The sequence below is a fragment of the Parasteatoda tepidariorum genome, chromosome 8 (assembly GCF_982258835.1).
Source record: "Parasteatoda tepidariorum strain Cologne lab strain chromosome 8, Ptep-v5.0, whole genome shotgun sequence".
NCBI classification, from domain to species: Eukaryota; Metazoa; Arthropoda; class Arachnida; order Araneae; family Theridiidae; genus Parasteatoda; species Parasteatoda tepidariorum.
Genome location: NC_141762.1, coordinates 70,046,238 through 70,066,905, shown reverse-complemented (window position 1 = coordinate 70,066,905; position 20,668 = coordinate 70,046,238). Strand labels below are relative to the sequence as shown.

Here is a 20,668-nt window from a genome sequence, read left to right as displayed (position 1 = left end):
AAAACAGATTGCAGAGGCCACCATTTTAACTCATCCTGACCCGGAAGCTCATTTAACCCTTTTCACGGACGCTAGCGACTCAGCTGTAGGAGCTTCACTTAATCAAATTACGAATGCTAACAATGAACAAAATATCAAACCTTTGGCATTTTTCTCGTCAAAATTATCACCGGCACAGCAAAAATGGTCTACTTTTGATCGCGAACTTTATGCGATTTACGCAGCCATTCGTCATTTTAAACATATGCTTGAAGGCCGTCAGTTCACGATTTTCACGGATCATAGGCCACTCACATACGCTTTTCTCCAAAAATCGGATAAGTGTTCCCCACGACAATTACGACATTTGGACTATATCGGTCAATTCAGTACTGATATTCGGTTCGTTAAAGGTTCTGAAAATATACCAGCCGATATGCTATCGAGGTTAGATGCTTTAGAACTTTCAGATATTTTAGATTATGCAGCCGTTGCACAGGCCCAAAGTACAGATTCCGAATTACAGGACCTCAGAAAATCAAACACGGGTTTGAAATTTCAAAAAATGATAGTACCAGGTACTAATGTCCAACTCTTCTGCGATACTTCTACCCAAAACGTTCGTCCATATCTTCCGCTTGAATTTAGAAAAAGCATTTTTGACGCATTACATAATCTCGCTCACCCAGGCATAAAAGCCACTGTGAAACTTCTCACGTCGCGATTCGTATGGCTAGACATAAAGAAAGATATCACAAAGTGGACACGAACGTGTATACCATGTCAGAAAGCTAAGATAAACCGTCATACAAACAGCCCAGTTCAGACTATAAAGGTCCCTGACAAAAGATTCGAACATATACATATAGATATTGTAGGACCCCTCCCACCTTCTCGCGGTTATTCGTATTGTTTGACAATGATTGACCGTTTCACTCGTTGGGTTGAGGCTCGTCCAATTTCAGACATTTCGGCCGAAACAGTAGCTAGTGCGTTATACGAAAGTTGGATCGCACGATTTGGCATTCCTAAAATAGTGACAACAGATCAGGGTAAACAATTTGAATGTCAACTATTTAAATCATTAATGACATTATTAGGCATTAAACACATCCATACGACGGCATATCACCCCATTTCTAATGGCTTGATTGAAAATTGGCACCGTACGTTGAAAGCCTCATTAAAAGCTCATCTAACTGATCGTTGGACAGAGGTCTTACCCACAGTATTATTGGGAATGCGTACTGCATTCCGGGAATCCATAAAGGCTACAACAGCTGAACTGGTTTACGGAACTGCCTTGAAGTTGCCGGGAGAATTTCTAATTCCAACACCAAAGGATTTCAATGCCAGTGAATTTGTGCAACGCCTGAAAGAAAACATGGCAAAATTGTCCCCTTCTCCAACCAAGAATCATGACACCAAGAGCCGAACATTCATCTCGACCGACCTCAAATCGTGCAAGCAAGTTTTCATCCGGCACGATGCTGTTCAACCGCCACTTAAGCCAGCTTACGATGGACCCTTCGAGGTACTGGAAAGAACAGACAAGGTATATAAAGTTCAAGTCGGCAACAAATCCAAGTTTGTGACCATAGACAGACTAAAGCCAGCCTACATCTTGAACATTCCAGAGTCAGAACCAGAGCCTGTGACCTACCATCCTAGCCCACCTCCGGAAGTTACTGAGCCAACAACAACAAATGTTGAACAAGCAGAGGACAAGGCTAAGCATACACGATCAGGACGTAAAGTACGTTTCCCTGCACGATTCAAGTAACGTTACACTAGGAGGGGGGTACTGCAGTATCCTCACTACCGAGTCAAACTCCCAAACAACAACTGCCCCCTGACGCAGTTGTGAGATTAGACTATGCTACTTCAACTTCCACTTCCGAACTTTGAACTGAAGTGAACTGTAGTTTTGCTAAAATATAAACATTCACGCACAAGTTCGTTCACGAGATGTTGTTCATCTGATTTTTTTCTCACTCGCGATCGTCAGCGAGATATGTTTTTTTATTTCATGTAACCTTTAATTATTTTATTTTAATTACATTAAAATGTAATATTTTGGAATAACTATTATTTCATTTCTGCTGCATTAAAGACAGGATTGGACTTCGTGTTCGGGTCTGAACCTGTAAAGCTTTCATTTTGAAATGAGGCTATCTGAGATTTAGACAATAAAATAATGGTAGACTAACAAAACAAGGGTCTCTGAAAATTTTTGACACACTCTTTTTCAATTTCTTGTGTTGATTTTGAATCATATCATATAAAGCAATGACGAGAATTTGTTATATTGTGCATGCAGTTTTCTATTTTAATCTACATATATCCTGCCCTTCGCTCACCAACTACCATCACAATTCTTCTAGTTAGGTTTCATTGAATTTCAATCTGCACGATTCGTGACACCGAGCTCCAGGCGTATGCCATAGTTTAATCAATTGATGAACGGCAGTTTATGCTTTTTTTCGTCCGCGCAGTGAACAGTAATTTGAATCCTTGATTTCGAAAGTTCTGAAATTATCTCATTAACTGATCTGATAAATAGTTTGTTTATTTCTTTTTTTAACCATACTGAATCCGTTAAGTCGAATTAGGGTCATAATTTATTAATTCTCCACCTCAAAAATATATGAATGGCGATTTTTTTTTAGTTGATATTCTGTAATTAAGTAGAATATTAAACTTTCATTCCTTAATTTTAAATTACTAAAGTTAATGAACTAAAAGAAACCACTACCTTTTCAAAAAATAAAATTGTTCCCCGGATTACAAACGATTGACAATATAAGTTTAACTAGAGAATTTCATGTGTCGTCTTGAAATAGGCATTTTCAATAAGGATTACTATCCGATATCACATTCACAGTGGTCGTAGTGTTCGATAAAAAATTTTAATGTAGCTAATTAACTTTAAAATCACAAAAAAGCAAAAAAAAAATTTTCAAGAAAACTAAACATTTAGAGTTAAAATTTCTTTTTAATTTTAAAACATTGTTAATGAAATTTTGTCATTTTCATCTAAAAATTAAGTGTAAAATAAGATAATTTTCCTTACAAATAAGTTTTCAAACAACTTTCCTAACACAATTTTAATTTCTATAGAACGAAATGACCACTGCATGCATTCATATTTATTCCAAAATTACCAGACTGATTACAATATTTAAATATTGGACAGATAGGATGAAATTTTGAAAACTTAGTTTGAGAAAAATATCGCGTACTCTTACTTATGCTAATAAAATAACGCCTACTTTCACACTTGTTAAGAAAAATAACGTCTACTTTTTACTTTCATTTAATGTAACTTTGGAATATCATAACATTAACAAATAAATGCTTTGTTTTTATTATTGCAATTATTAGTGCAATATTCCAATGTTAACATGTCTACTTTACAGTGTATGTAAGTATCATAAGTATCAACAAATAAATGCTTTGCTTTTATTTGCTTATGTTAAAATATTCCAATGTTAACATGTCCACGTTACAGTGTATGTAAGAATTAATCCGAAGAAATATAATATTTCATTTTCCTGAAGTCAGCAAAATCTTCAAGATAAAAGATTTTAAATGCTTACATTTTATTTATTACTGATCAATTTATTTTACACTGCAAAACAGCAAAAGTAAAAACAGGAAAAATTTCAGCAAGTACCATTTCGCCTCGGGTAAAATAGCTGGTAATTCACATTTTGCCTCAGTAAAACAACAGCTCAGTAACGCTCAATAACGCTATTGAATAGCGTTATTGTAACGAAAATTTCTAGTTACGGGTTGATTTGATTCAGTTACACATGTCTTTATATTTAGTTGATAAATTTAACTACATGAGATTGAATGATAGCCATTGATGAATTTTCATACGTACATACAGTACGGTACATAGTGCAAAAAAAAAAAAAAAAAAATGTGACTAAAAAATGCTTTAGGAAGAAAAGAAAAATAATAATAATACTCAGAAATTGAAATGCACTTTATACATTATACAGATAAATCAGTGACAAAATCTTTCTCCTTTAGCTAAATAAGTTATCGAACGCCCTTCCAAAACTAAAAAACTGGCAGCAAAATTTCTAATCAGATTTTTGAAAACTCACTGTTTTACCCTTCCAATTATTTAAAAAAAAAAAAAATCTGTTAGATAATCTATGTGAGGAATTTCTGTTCTCAGAGAACTTAATTGGAAGAGTAAAACAGTGAGTTTGCAAATATCCGTATAGAAATTTTACGACCACTTTTTCAGTTTTAAGAGTCAACGAATTAATAAGTTTATGAAGCCTTCTTGGCACAGAATCTACGAGAGACTTGCAAGGGTCTAAAGTTGAAATATTTTTTAACTTTGTTTTTCAGTATTCCTGACAAACTTTCTATGGGACTGAAATCAGTTGATGGAGTGCAGACTCCTTTAAAATTTTTGTTCCATGGTCATCCAGCCATTTTGTGATTTGTCGTGAAACAGCCGTCAGGGTAAAGTGTTTCAAGCGTGGGAAAGAAATCTTGTTAACTTTTCACACCTATCACCATTTTTCTAAGCATGATAATCTATGCTTATTATTTACTGAAAAAATGACACATCGTTCTGATTCGGGTTTAAGTCCTTTTTAAACATTTTTCCACATGAAAATTGTAACTCTGTTCATTCCATACATTTCCACCAGTTTTCGATCGCCATGATTAATACCCACGATTATCTATCTCTTTCCTCACAGGACATAATTCTTCACTTAAATCTAGTTTTTAAAATGAAATACATTTTTAAAGAAAAAAAAGTTATACAATAGCTTAGTTCCATTATAATATACACTCCTCAAAAGTGAAATTGCAACACCAAGAAATAATGCACGTAGCGTCATGCAAATTTCAGGAGCGATAGTAGTGAGATGGATATGCAAATGATTAAAAAAACAGACTAATAAAATCATTATAAAGCAATTTATTCAATATCTAATGTGTCCACCTCGGGCAGCTATACAGGCCTCAATCCGGCGAGGCATGCTATCAATGACTCCATTGATGGTTGCCTGAGGTAACCTTTGCCAAGCCACATCCACTGCTGTGCGCAGATCATCGATGGTTTGCGCCATTGGTCCTTTGTTCATACCACGTCCAATGAGATCCCATAGGTGTTCTATGGGATTCAGATCTGGAGAGGCTGCCGGCCAGGGAAGGATGTCAGATCCAGTCAGGCTGTTAAGACTTCGCCGTGCGACATGCGGCCTGGCATCGCTTGCTGGAATACCGTGTTGGGTGCGCCATGCAACAAGGGCAGAACAACGGGATACACAACTTGTGTGACGTAGCGGTCCACTGTCAAACTGCCGTGAATGTGTACCAGGGGCGTTCTGCGATCAAACATTATGCCACCTCAAACCATGATGCCCGGTGTAGGACCGTTGTGACTCTCGGCGTAATGGGCTGGTTCGTAGCGTTCTCCGGGTCGCCGCCGTACCCGTCGACGGCCGTCATTTCTCCACAGACAGAAACGAGATTCATCCGTGAACTATACCCGATGCCATTGGATGGTCCAGGTACGATGACACCACGACAGGCGTCTAGCCCTGTGTAAAGCGGTCAACGGTACCCCTGTTGCTGGTACCCGTGTACGTAACTGTACTTCATGCAATCTGTTGCGTATGGTTTGGGTGGACACAGATCCACCTGCTCCTGAAGGCAACCGGCTTCGGATGGCACGTGCCGTGGAGAAAGGGTCTCAAATAGTCAACTGGCGAATACGCCGGTCTGTGCACTCTGACGTGCACCTGTGCGCACCATTTCCTCTTCGGCGTGCACGTACACCTTCCTGAATTCATCGTGTGACGCAACGTTGGGTGGTACTCACGTTGTGCCCAACACGAGTTGCTATTGCGCGCAGCGACAAACCAAGTTCATGGAGTTCGATAATACGGTCACGTTCCCCGGTCGTTAACTGATGGTATTGAGCCAGGGCCGCCTCGAAAGAAGGAGGAAGATTGAGCTCGCCGACGTCTCAGAGGCATTTTCTACGCTTTTTCGAAGGTCGCAAATGCTACGCAAAACCTCAGATGACGTTTATGAGAAGGGAAAGTTGCTGGCCTTTATAGCCCGAATATGCGTACCACGTGATCAGATGCGTGCGCAAATTTAATCATTCGCATATCCATCTCACTACTATCGCTCCTGAAATTTGCATGACGCTACGTGCATTATTTTTTGATCATTCACTTTTGAGGAGTGTATTTTATAAGCAAAATAAAAAAGTGATAAAAATAATAAAAATACGAAACTTTGAAAGTGTTTTCTTTTTTTGCTTTGTACTGTATATACAAGACAGAATATAAATCGTAATTTTTTTTTCCAATGCCCAACTTCAAGATGAATAAATTTTTAATTGTTCCCCGCCCTCAGGTAACAGGAGACCAAATTATTATGAATTCTGTTAGCCTGGTCCTTTTCGCCTTGGAAAAACTTTACTGAAACTGTTATCTCATCAGTAAAGAGTAGTTATACAGGTTATATTTTTAGCCTCTTATATTTAATTTTCTTTGTTTTAAATATTACAACACTTTTAATAAATTTAAAGTAGTTTGCCAACGTAATAGTTCCCAATATTTATAATAAATATATAAATTTGTTCATCTACCAGTCATATATTAAGTTAATTGTTATCTAGTTTTCATGAATTTCGAAACAATCATACTTACCTGGCACTGGGGATGCCTTGATCAACAAGGAGGCTCCCCCGAGCAGAGACCTCTCATTGCACTGCGAGGGGTTGACGCTCGCCACATTCACAAATTGTGATTGCTTGGGGTGCATAATTTTTGGTAGTTGGGACTGCGTTCGCGCCGTCCCTATATTGTAGAAAGAGGAGAACGTCACATTATCGAAGATTGAATAATCAATTTACTCAACGTTTACTCTGATTATTCTTTGACACAGTTTTTATGCTGTTGAAAACTTTAAGATATTAAATTTTTGGAAACTTAAGATAGAATTTTCGGTAGATCACATCACATTGAGTAAGGTTTATCATTATTATACGTTACGGAAAGTAGGCGTTACTTTTGAACCTGTAAAACCGTTCAGGCCTTTATAAATTAAATAAACAAGTGAAGTATGAAGTTGGCTACTAGGTTGCCAGACACATGCAGAAGCTGTGTTGATTGATAGTTCTGCTATTGGTATAATTAACGGAGGTCCTATGAAATTAATTTTTTTATACTAACTATAAGTCACCAAACATCTCGAATATTTGCTTATACCATAGCCTACATCACGAAATCTTTTCATGAAGATTAATTGAGCAGGTTAACATGGGGAAGCAGGGACATGAAGAAATTAATCTGTCTCTAAGACTGCCAAAGCTTTATAAAATTAATATAGTCGTTATCCTTCCCCTTGACTCTTAAACATGAGTACCATTCTTCCAAAAACTGTTCGATATAATTAAAAAAAATAGTGCGTGGAGTCCCTCCGCGTGGAAGAAGTTAAACTTCGCAACCTGCAACGTTAATTGTAGAAGAATCAGCAGTCGTTGAAGGATCACTAGTTCTATTCAACGACTCTTTTTTCTGTTCCGCTTGCTTCCGTGCTCTGTAATCACGGTAATATTGTGCATTTTTCCCTCATCAACCACTTGAACCTGTGGAAGTGCTTGTGGTTGCCTCATCGTCTCGCCCTGGAAAATGTATTTATATTAATAATGTATGTGAATGCGTCATAATGTAATTTCAGAAGTGAAACAATCAATTGATATTCACAAGAGACGTACCTTGACATAACCTTAAATCCGTCGCATTGTCCGTGGGATTGTTTCCACTCATTTTTGACAATTGTTATCCACTAAATTTGAAAATAAAAAAATAGTGCGTGGAGTACCTCCGCGCAGAAGAAGTTAAACTTCGCAACCTGCGACGTTAATTGTAGAAGAATCAGCAGTCGTAGAAGGATCACTAGTTCTATTCAACGACTCTTTTTCCTGCTCCACTCGTTCCCCGTTCTCTGTAATCACGGTAATATTGTGCATTTTTCCCTCTTGAACCAGTGGAAGTGCTTGTGGTTGCCTCATCGTCTCGCCCTGGAAAATGTATTTGTATTAATAATATATGTGAATGCGTCATAATCTAATTTCAGAAGAGAAAACCTAACAATCAATTGATATTCACAAGAGACGTACCTCTACATAACCTTAAATCCGTCGCATTGTCCGTGGGATTGTTTTCACTCATTTTTTACAATTGTTATCCACTAAATTTGAAAATAAAAAATACTACCCTATTAAATTATATGTGTATCAAAACAAACTAAAAAAAATATTTATAGAAAAACAATACTTTTATGACTTTTATAATTTTTATGCTAGTGAGAACCAAAACAATATGGAAATGAATGAGGGAAAACTGGATCCTACCACGTGATTTCCCGGCCAATAAAGATGCAGCGTTAAACGGTTAACGCAACCATGTTGGAAGTCGCATAAGTATAACTTCAAAAATACTACCATATTAAATTATATGTGTATCAAAACTAACTAAAAAAATATTTATAGAAAAACAATACTTTTATGACTTTTATTATTTTTGTGTTAGTGAGAACCAAAACAATATGGAAATGAATGAGGGAAAACTGGATCCTACCACGTGATTTCCTGGCCAATAAAAATGTAGCGTTAAACGTTTAACGCAACCTTGTTGGAAGTCGCATAAGAAGTAAAACTTCAAAAATTTGCCTTAAATTACATTACCATGTTAAAATGCTATTATTTGAAGGCATCCATAAGGTATTGTGATGCCATAATAGGTATTACATATTACCTATCCTTTAAAATAATTTTAATCTCAGTTAATTCTTTTTAATCATTATTAATCTAATTTAAATAAATTTAACCAATTATTTAATTTTTATTGCATTTTGTAAAAAGTAAATATAAATATTGTATTATAATCTTAACAATCAATAACGGTTAACTTTTAATTCAATACAAATGTTATAACTCTTTAATTCACTGTCACGACTAAAAGGAAAATCAAACTCTATTTAACTCTTTATTTTGTCTACGATAGGTACTCTGACCGCCACAAAGTCTGCGACAGTCTGGTCCTCCTATGGAAACAAGAAGAGGGCATTTTAGGGAGGGTAGTTTCGATGATAGCTTGTATGGGAAGTATACCAGATTGGCTGACTCTTAGAGTAGGAATAGGGGTAGAGAGCGCAAGCCCATTCAACTGCCACTTGCAAAGCCGCTCCAAAGTAAATCAGCTGACTTTACCCAATCTCGCCAAACGAGTTTTCATAAGTGGAAAGCAATCGCTACTTTGGCGCAAGATAATCGATCACCTCAGGTGGTTTCCAATTTGGATTTGTTCCTTTGGAATCTGAAGATGATGAAATTTTCGGGAGAGCTTAACCGGCGATTGATTGTCTGAGTTTATTTGCCGTATGATTGTTAATTCATAAAGTTGCTCAAAATATTTATTATAGAAAAATTGTACTTTTTAAAAAATTATAATGAAATAATGCATTGATACACATACACACTTTAACAATTCTTTAGGCTCTAAGAAGAAAGAATTCAATTTAATCTTAAAAAGTAATTGTAAATTTCCTCAAAATATCAATTGTCAACCGAATATTTTTATTATCTTATCATCGTAATGTTTAAAAAAGTATGCGATGTACGATTGTCAACTTAATGAAGTTGCCCAATATAAATGAATTCAATAAATTATATTTTTTAAAAATCGATTATCATAAAAATAATGCATAAAATTTTTTTTAATCAATTTTTTAGACGTCACATGAAAAATTATTTTCAACTAGTTTTACTGAATAGAATGTGAATTGTAGTAAATATGCACATTTTTACAAAAGAGATCTTCCTCAAATGAAGAGATACTTTATGCTATCAGAAGAAAGAATACTTTTATGCTATCCATAATTGAGTGATTCTAATTTTCTATCCAAATTTTCTTAAAATATCAATTATATATCTACTTAAATCTTTTTTAATGCAATATTTAAAAGAAGAAAGAAAACTATGTAAGGAAAGTTTGCAGTCATTTGGGTCATTGAGATTTATTCATTTATAAAATGTATTCCAAAGTTTGAAAAGATTATATTGGTTTACGAAAAGAAACTTTGATAATTATGTTAATATAAATGTGCATCTTTCAGAAATATATACCAATAATTTTGAGTATCAAACACTAGAGTTGGTTAATTCTAGTGCACCAGTGAGGTTATTAGTATGGAGTAGCAAATTTCATTTGATTTAGAGTATAAATTTAGCCATTTTGGGTATGTTTGGAGCAATAATTTCACACCACTTAGAACTGTAATGAAACATGTTTTTTTAATGCAACATAAAACAGTTAAAAGATAACTATCAAAGCCAATTTTTCAATACAAATTATTTTTTTATAATGTAGGAACTGCATCTTTTGTCAACCAAGTGCCTCCAAATTTTTGACGGTCGAAACAATCCTCAGTAAAATGTTTTGAGCAAACTTTTGAGTATTTAGAAGGAGTAAAATCATCTCTTCGAATTTTAGTCAACCACAGTTTTTTTCTTTCAGCATCCGTTGGAAAACTGGAAACCAAACAATTAAGTTTCAGCGGATAAATATTTTTTTATCAAAAAAATAAGTAAAAAAATAAAATAAAACTAACTATGTATATAAAAATATGAGCAAAGAAAAAAATAATAAAATATAAAAGAAAACTTGAATAAAAAATTACATAGCATAAAGAGAGTTCATCTTGAAATAGTTTACATTAGAAAAAGTAACTATGAAAATAACAATTCACTATGACATTTTTGTACTATAAATGCATTTGCTAAAATGTAAGATTATATGTAACTGTAATAATTAACTTGTAGATTTACATACGCAGAAAAAAATTAATTTAACATTAATTTTATCATTATTTAAAAATGAACATAAAATTGTTTGATGCATGACATAGTTTTATATTTCACGTATAGACATTAAAAAAGATTTTTAAATTATTTTGTAATAATTCAATGATGTTATTTTGGACACAGAAATTAGCTTTTAATGGCATAATATCATAGATTTTAAAAATGTATGCCTAATAATTAAAAATCTTTGCAATAGAATAAATACTATTCCAGTTAAAGATTAGAAAAATACCAAGCAAGAATTACCAGTGTTTATAATACATAATGGGACTAAATGAGATGTAAATTAATTATCAATGTGAAAATATCATATCGTATATAATACTGCGAAAATTCAATCAATTTGTATAAAACGAATTCCATTAATAACGTAATTTATTCATTTCACTAACATGCAAAACAAAACAGCTTGAAATTTCCTTTCAAAAATAAAATCAAAAATAAAATCATAAACTTATCAAAATTTAAAACAAAGAATAAATAAATTTATACCACCATAAAATAATAAAGAATTAATTATCTCTGTACATAATTATGAACAAAATAAGTCTACGCATTCTATTTAAAAAGTTTGTTTACATGTCATTTGGCAAGAAAAAAAATTCGCCAAGTGAAAAAAGAAGAAAAAAAAAATTGAGCCAGATAGTATTAGCATATTATAATAATGCATTCTAGATTTTTAAATAGTGTTTAAATGCTTAAAAAATTAACATTTCTAAGTAAAATAAGTGAACAACGCGTGTACGATGGACAGTTATTAAAACATCATCGTAAAAGTAATGAATAATAATGCGAAATCATACCTGTGAAATGTTATAGGACCTCCGGTGACTTGCCTCTCATTACATCCATAAGCACAACAAGATAAAACCATCTTTAATTCAAATCATTCAACGAGATAGCTGACGTCCATTTAAATAACATTAGAATGCGACCGCGAAGAAAACTCGCTTGCCGTAAGTCACGTGATTTTACTTTGGTGCGGGTTGAATAGGGTTGCTCGCTCTCTACCCCAATTACTCCTCTAAGGGCTGACTAAGCCACCAGTAGGAGACTTATTTAATCTGATTCAATAACTTTTTCAAGATTCGCATGGATATTTCTTTCTTACTTCAAAATGATTCTCTCTACTCAATCGGTTGTTATTTTTTAAATACAAAGGAAAAAAAGTGTACAAATTCTGACATTAAGGGTAGTACAGGTTTTCTTAATTTTACGATATTTACTATGAATGCTCATTGATTGTTAGATGGTTTAATTTCTAAACTTGCACATTTTTTAAAGCAGTTAATTTCTTTTATTATTTGAGTTTTCTGGAAAAAGTGAAGTGTTTAAACTTATTAACTCTGATTTTAAAAGGAGATAAAACTTTTGATGAAAATAGAAATAGTTCACGTTATCTGTGCCGTAAAATTACAAAATATCTTTCTTTTTATTACTTATTTTTTACCTTCTTTTTAAACTGAAAGCAAGTTACCGCATATAGGATGAAATCGAAAACTATCAACGATGATTTTTATCTGCACCTATCAAACCATCTGAAATTATTAAGTTTTTTTTGTTGCGTAAATTACGTTTTCTTACTTGTATTTTAATGTAGCATGTATAGTTTTTCTCACTAATTATTAAAAAAAATAATTCTAACAGTTTTTTATTAGCAAATTTATTTTTTTAATTTTTTTTCTTAATAACCAATTTATTATGTATGATAAATTTATAGAGTTATTTTATAGAGTTATTTATTAATAAAACATTGAGCTTGCTTTAAACAATTTTATACAGTTTCCATGCATATCCTATTTATCAATCATTACATAGAAATAACAATTTTAATTAGTCATTGAGTCAAAATTTTAATCGCGGTTACCCCAAAATTTGATATCATAATTTTTACATTTTTTGTTGTTTTTTGAAAAGTATATATTACACAAAACAACAGCCCAAAACGATTTTTTTTATTTAATTTATTTTACAAGATGTTTACAATTAAATTTTAAAGCTCTTTTTAATTGAAAAATAAATATCTAAGGGTAGAGTAAATGGATTTTAAAAAATTGTATCTCATTTTACGCGGAAGTTCTTGAAGTTTTTGATAAAATAGTTGTAAATAAAATATATTCTTCTAGTTCCAAGTTTGAACTCAAAACATTTTATTAATAAATTATAAATAATTAATTATTCATAATATTATTCACCTAAAATTATAAATTTATTATTTAATATAATGTTTGTTATTTTGTGAAACTTTAGTTGAGGTTCTTAAATTCCCTCCAAATCAACTGATACAGCGCGATTGAGCGATCAGCGGAGTGGAGTAGCAGAGCACGCCTCGGTGCAGCGTTTCGCGAAAAAAACTATAACCTTTTATGGAATTGCGATCCATTTTTTTTAAAGCCATTTTGTTCAGAATCAAATTGACTTTAAAATGGGCTTTGTTTGAACTTTGTACGACATTAACAACATATTTGTTTTTCATTTTACAACTTAATTTTGCAATAAAAATTAAGCTTTTTAAACATTTGTTTTAATATAATTATTTTATCAAAAACTTCAATTATTTCCGCGTAAAATGAGATACATTTTTTTAAAATCCATTCATTCTATCCTTAGATATTTATTTTTTAATTAGAAAAAGTTTTGAAATTTAATTGTTAATATCTTGTAAAATAAATTAAATAAAAAAAAAATCGTTTTGGACTATTGTTTTGTATAATATATGCTTTTTAAAAAACGACAAAAAATGTAAAAATTATGATATCAAATTTTGGGTGCTACCGCTATTAAAATTTTGACTCTTTTAAGAAAGAGAAAATCGAACGATCTTTCAGGATTGCGAATACTTATTTCTCTTCACTCTAGAGCTTACTCAATAGACCGAAGAAAGAGGTCTCATTTTCTCGCGCCAAAACCAGTCTTAAAGAGGGACCCGCACCCCTACTAGAAATAATCATACCTAGTTACCATAGTCCCCGCCACCCCTCCAGACGAATGTCTGTCAGAGTACCTAACGTAGACAAACAGTACCAAAGTCTTCCAAATACTTAACTCTTTATTCCAGTTTCTTTACTACCTGACCACAACAATGCTTCAGTTACAGTGTTATATTAATTATCACGGTCTTTTTTTCAATTAAGCTATAGCCAAATTATTTCGAATTCAATATTAATTACTCGGGGGTGGCTTTATTTTTTACTATTTCACTTTTCGATAAACCGCCAATTATGGATCTCTTCCTATGATCCTAACTGCACATTAGGAAAAATTCAATCACTTTTGATTTTAAATTCTCAGTTTACATCCCCAGTTCGACCGTATTCGAAATTTATTAGAAAAATATTTCATCATGTTCGAGAATGCTTAATCTCTTTCTAAGTTCTTTTGTTTATTTATTAAAATGACAAAAATTTGTACCTCTTGTAGAAAAAAGAAATTCTGATCGTTTCAAGCACAATATTAATCGAATCGAAATTATGCTGCTCACGATTAAAAAAAAATTTGTAGGTGTTACTTTTCATTAGTATATTCAATATTCGGGGTAACTATAACAGATTTAGAGTTAAGAAATTTTTCACGGAGCGGTGAGTGAATTGAATAAATATTCAACATTGGATAATGTGAAGTTCTCCTTTTTTCTACAATATAGGGACAGCGCGAACGCAGTCCCAACTACCAAAAATTATGCACCCCAAGCAATCACAATTTGTGAATGTGGCGAGCGTCAACCCCTCGCAGTGCAATGAGAGGTCTCTGCTCGGGGGAGCCTCCTTGTTGATCAAGGCATCCCCAGTGCCAGGTAAGTATGATTGTTTCGAAATTCATGAAAACTAGATAACAATTAACTTAATATATGACTGGTAGATAAACAAATTTATATATTTATTATAAATATTGAGAACTATTACGTTGGCAAACTACTTTAAATTTATTAAAAGTGCTGTAATATTTAAAACAAAGAAAATTAAATATAAGAGGCTAAAAATATAACCTGTATAACTACTCTTTACTGATGAGATAACAGTTTCAGTAAAGTTTTTCCAAGTCGAAAAAGACCAGGATTACAGAATTCGTATTAATTGATATCTTGAGGCCGGGAAGTAATTGGTAGACGTGACTAATTGGTAGACGGATCATAAGTAAGAGTTCCCTAAGCGTCAGGCTAACCATGGGAGGGTTCCTCTTCATGCAAAGGAAATGCGGGTTAGTTCTATCAAAAAGTAATCCACGAAAGTAAATTTCTCCCAATTCTCTTTACATTTTCAACAGTAACAAACTAAGGACTTCATATCTTCACATAGTGTTCATTTTAAATGACTTACCCAAGTAGCACCTAATGTTAGCTAACATCAGAAAGTCGGTAAAATGTAACGTTATATTGCACAACTTCTAATATTAGAAAGATACAAGAGGTCGCTGTTTGCTCTGCATTATATAATATTCGATTCCATGCAAACTAATATTATCGAGCGTACGCCGTAATATTACTTTGCATTAGTTTTAACGCTATATAATATTAGATTTTGTATTTTCTGATATTATATTTCGTTGCTCTTTATTTTTGGAATAAACGAGAGGAGGATTCAATAGTTTCATAATGTCATTCCATGCATTATTTACTTAGCAATACAGAAATACTAAACAAAATTATTTTAGAGATTTCTGCTACCATCCATTTTCCTCCCTCTTACTCCAAAGTATATCTTATGTTCAGCTGATTTTTTTTAATATTTCAAATTTATTTAAGAAATAATACTATATCGCAACTTTTATTGGTATTTTTTTCTTTTCTTCACACAATGGGTTTTCTGACGAATTTTATATCATTAATAATTTTCAAGTCTTTAATTTAAAAAAAATTTTTTTTTTTTTAAATGAGCATATTTTTCAAAATTTCAATTGAATTTGTTAGTTTGTAATACATATATATTTAAAATGTGTAACTTAAGCCATTTGTAATTTCATAACTATCATTCATTATTTATATTCTGAAATTGCAATTTAAGAAAACCACACTACATATTTGCTAAGTTAAATTTTACATTTGAATTGAGTTGAAAATTTACATAAACTTTTTTTCTACTATATAACTAAGTCATTCATTTCCAAAAATATTAAAATAAAATTATATCTCGAATTTTTTAATTGTTATTTTTTGTAATAACTGAGACAATAAAGAAAATTAAAAATATTCAAATTACTTACTTGCATAAATTATTTCACTTCTATCACTGAAATTAAATTGAGAAATACTTACGTAACTTTATCCTTTTAGAATCTGAAATTTTACTTACAAAACACTAGAAACAAAACCTAAAGGCACCTGTAGAAATATTTTCAGGGAGGGGAAACAAAAAATTGCAATTATTTTTGGCAATGTAAAAATAATTTTACATTGGGATATAAGAAATTTTTAACGATTCAATAATTAGTTAAAGGTACTATGTACTTTTATTTACTTAAAATTTAGATAACATTTAAATGTCAAAACCAAAAAAAAGTAGTAAATATTGAATTTTATCAGAATTAAATTTGCACAAACATTTAATTGTATACAAGAATAAGACGAAAAAACTTAGCATACTTTTTTTCTATAAGTTGCCTTTTGTATTGATCCAAATTTGATTACCATCAGTTACTTTTTAAAAACCTTGTTATCACAAAATGTTTACTTAAAATCAATCATCGTTTGTATTTCGCTGATAAGAGTTTATGCATTATGAATATAGTAAAAACAAACATAACATTATAGGTAAACGTCTTGAATGGGACTGATGCAATTGTGCATGTTTTCACAAAGAATATACAGGACCTTTAAGATGAAAGTTTAAGCAATATTCTTTTCTAAATTGATTAGGTATTTTTATCATAAATGTTATTCAGTCAAAAGAACTTTTTACGATTATATTTATTTTACAATTATGTTATTTTAAACATGATAAAAAAAAAAGCATAAACTTTTTGTCTCAAATTTCAAATGAATAATCATGTGAAAATTTCCAAAATTAAAATAAGCACAATATTGATAATGAAAATCATCACGAGTTTGAGTTATACATTAAAATCAGCGTTAAAAAAAAATTGCTTCCGATATCATACCGAAAGATTAAAAATAACCAAATTTTAAATATATTCAACTGTTTTCATGATACTTAAGCACTATCGACTGAAAATATTTTTTAACGTCATACTTTATAAAATTTTATCAATGTAAAGATTATACCTGACAAATCAAATTTTTTAAAATGCTGAAGTTTGTTGTTGTTGACAAAGTTGTAAAAGAAATTACAGGCTACAGAAATTAAGAAAAAAATTCATAATAAACATAACTATTTCGCAGCATAATAATTCTATTTAAAAACAAAACACACTGATTTCATCCAATTGTAAATGCCATACATTACCTTCATTCTTTAAAAGTAACGTCGATAACCTTTTGGTAAAACAAAAGTTAAAAATACTTAATTATTAAATAAAATAATTTTTCTTCATGACTTTAAACTGTTTGATACAGTTTGAGTTCACTCTTCCGATTGTTAGTCTTTATTTACTTGAAAATATACTTCCAAGTTATCATTAAATGCTTTTATGAAAAATTCAGCAACAGATAATAATGTATGCACCACAAAAAACAGGGATGAACTTCACAAGTTTCCCTCTTTCTTCAAACTTCAACATGACAACATCTTTCTTCAACATGAGGACTCTCCGCCACAGCAGATTTAAAGTGGTCCTTGCTGAATATCACACTCGTTAAATCATTCGCAGTAAGGATCGAGCTTAGAATTCCATCAGAGTGTGCAATTTCCATTTGTAGTGTCCAACAGTTTCTTGATAGTAGATTTCCTTGAAGATGAAAAGCTATATTGAAATTTAAAAGGAAAATAAATTAGATTTTACAATGAAAAAAATTAGAACTATTAAATAATGAATATTTATTTGAAACTTTAATTATCTAATTTGAAAATGTTTTTTAGAAATTGTATATTCCTTCACAACGAAATTCAATGGGTAAATTCTGGTATCGATACCAGCGTCAAAAAAATTTCTTTAGTGTCACACAAAAAATAACACAGTCGGAAGGAGATTAACTAAAAGAATTTAGCTCATAAGCTCTCCCAAGCAAGCTATCACATATTTAAAAAAAAATTTAAATTGCAAATTTAAATAACTACTTGAAATAACTAACCTGAAAATAACTACTTGCTATGAGGCAAGTCAATAAAAAGAGTGCCGAAAAGTATTAAATAAACAATTGCTTATTTTCAAAATCTTTAATGTATATAAGTACATCAATGTAAAAAAATACTATGAGAATTCAAAATCATCAATTTATAGTTGAAAAAAACCATGCAGAAGGAGAGTTCTTTAACAATTCACATATTTCTAAGTTGTAATATATATATTATATATATTTTGCCCCTCCCCCAAAATATTTTTACATAACGTTCTTTAAAAGTCAGTATGCATAACTAAATTTTGTCACATTTATTTTTTTATTGTTTAATTAAATTAGATTATTAGTCTCAGATTATTTCTAATAGAAATTTATTTAAAAACTTCATTAAACAATAATTACTTATTAGACTAATTATTATTATTATAATAATTATTTAATAAAGATTTATTAAACTAAAAGAAACATCACAGAAAGGGACAAACTCGAAAGGTATAACTCCGGGCAGCACTCACGGAAATGCTCACGGTTTCGGCACCGCTTGGCATTCTTGGCGGAAATTTTAAGTCAAACCTGCTCTGTCGCCAAATTGCTTTTGCGTAGCGTTTGTAAACAAGGGATAGAATTTTTTTCACTATTTTATTACAATTTTTTTCATTGTTTTTGTGTTTTCATAAGATCATGTAACTCACATATTAAAACACAAAATTCTATTTGCAATATTTAGTAATAATTTTAATTAAATCTTTCAAATTTAGTTTTAATCTGAACTTCTAAGCTGGAATTTAATTTTAAAATTTTATGACTGTGAAGGGCATTGACCTGATGACGTATTCTGATACATTGATTGTATTGACTTGTTTGGAGTTTTCTCAGAAGTGTTTTTTATTTTCAATTTCTTAGTTAAAAAAAATTAATAATTAAATAGATAAATGAAATATTATTTTTACTGATTTGACTTAAATTTTAATAAAATCATTTTATCGCGTTTAAAGTTATAGTTTTTTTTTTTTTTTTAATTAAACTCCAAATTTATAATTGAAATGCGTGCAATGGAAACTAGTGTTATACTTGCGAACAATTTTTTTTCGAGTTTAAGTGTTGTTAATTATGATAAAAGTTGACAATGTAATTTTCTCTATAAATCAACTATAGATATTTTTTAAGATGCAAGCAATCACGGTGGATAAAACAAATCAATTAGGTTAAAAATAGCATAAATGCTAAAGAACAAATAAAAGCAAAAGTTCTCTTAGAGCCCTGAAATATAAATTATATTTTACTTTTATGTATACTTAAGTTCAGATTGGTCTAATCAAACTGAAGAAACAGAGAAACTCTTATGTCAAGGAATTGTAACTAATTTTATTATACATGTTTATTTAAGTTTTTAAAACTATTTACAAAAACATCTGAAATATATTTCATATTAACAAAATAGTTCACTATTGCATTCTAAGGATAAATTATTTTTAATTGTATAATTTGCTTTTGTAGATCTATTTCCTAAGATATTCCCCAATTAATTATTATTTGTGTAGAAATATCGATTTTTCTGTGAAGTATTTCTTATTATTTATTTTGAATCTACCATTCATTTTTTTTCTTATACTATTATATAATATCTTATTTAGTAATGTTATAAGAAATGGCAAAATTTTTAGTCGTATAATTGTAAAATAAAACTTGGTTCTTGTACTTCATCACTTTTGAAATTGCATTTGAGTAAAATAATGTTAAAGTAAATTTGATCGGATTAAAATTAAATAAAACTTTTTTTCTGAATTTTTATAATTTTTGAAACTTTCAAAATATTGAAGTAGTGTCATTAAAATCTTCATCTTATTGAAAATGAATAAAGTAATAAGATTAAAGTAAAGTGCTGCGTATGAGAATGAAATAAACATTTTTTTTGAAACTTTTATTGCTTTTGAAACTGCAAACGAATGACTAAAATGATAAGGTTAAATTAAAGCACTTTAAATGTATTAATTGCTTTCTCAGGTCTATTTTTTCAGATCTATCTTAATTTATTATTTGCGTAAAAATATCGATTCCTTTGTGAAAAATTTCTTATATATATTTCCTATTGAAAATTATCACCTTTTTCTGATTAAATGTTTTATTTGAGAAAAAACGATTTAATAAAATCTCCTCCATCTGATAAAGCAAACAAGTGAGGCAATTTTTTTTAACTGTATAAAGTTCTTCTTTAACTCATTTCTCAAATCTATTATAGTTCATTATTAGCGTAACAATATGTATTTCATTGTGAAGAATTTTCATTATGTATTTGGAATAAAAGAATTAATTTTTTTTCCTAATTGCGTATCTGAAATGCTGAATTTAGCGATAAAAGTAATTTTTGCAATGTACTGCAATAAAAATACCTTATATAAAATTTTCTTACATTTGAATTGGAAACTGAACGCAATATGCCTTAGTATATAGTGAGCACACAAGCCTTTATATATATAGCATAGTAAAGAATGGTAAACTGTCTTAGCAAGTAAAATAAAATAAATTTAAAAAAAAAAACAATAGATTTTACACTTTCAAGAACAATAATAAAAAATAAAAAAAGAAGTTGAAAAGTA

General features: G+C 30.8%; 1 protein-coding gene and 2 non-coding genes across 3 annotated transcripts; 1 reads left to right on the top strand and 2 right to left on the bottom strand.

The window, feature by feature from the left end:
* The first annotated feature begins 6,672 nt into the window (after nt 1-6,672).
* Nucleotides 6,673-6,834, top strand: LOC147806275 (U1 spliceosomal RNA). Its single transcript, XR_015428795.1, has one exon. It is a non-coding gene; the product is annotated as a U1 spliceosomal RNA (small nuclear RNA).
* Nucleotides 6,835-10,304: 3,470 nt separating this feature from the next.
* Nucleotides 10,305-11,806, bottom strand: LOC147806274 (THAP domain-containing protein 1-like). Its single transcript, XM_087169090.1, has 2 exons — nt 11,704-11,806; nt 10,305-10,567 (listed from the first exon to the last, which is right to left on the bottom strand). The coding sequence occupies exons 1-2, from the start codon at nt 11,772-11,774 to the stop codon at nt 10,396-10,398; spliced, it is 243 nt and encodes an 80-aa protein (XP_087025216.1). The 5' UTR covers nt 11,775-11,806; the 3' UTR covers nt 10,305-10,395.
* Nucleotides 11,807-14,539: 2,733 nt separating this feature from the next.
* LOC122269467 (U1 spliceosomal RNA) lies at nt 14,540-14,701 on the bottom strand. Its single transcript, XR_015428784.1, has one exon. It is a non-coding gene; the product is annotated as a U1 spliceosomal RNA (small nuclear RNA).
* Between the last annotated feature and the right edge of the window lie 5,967 nt (nt 14,702-20,668).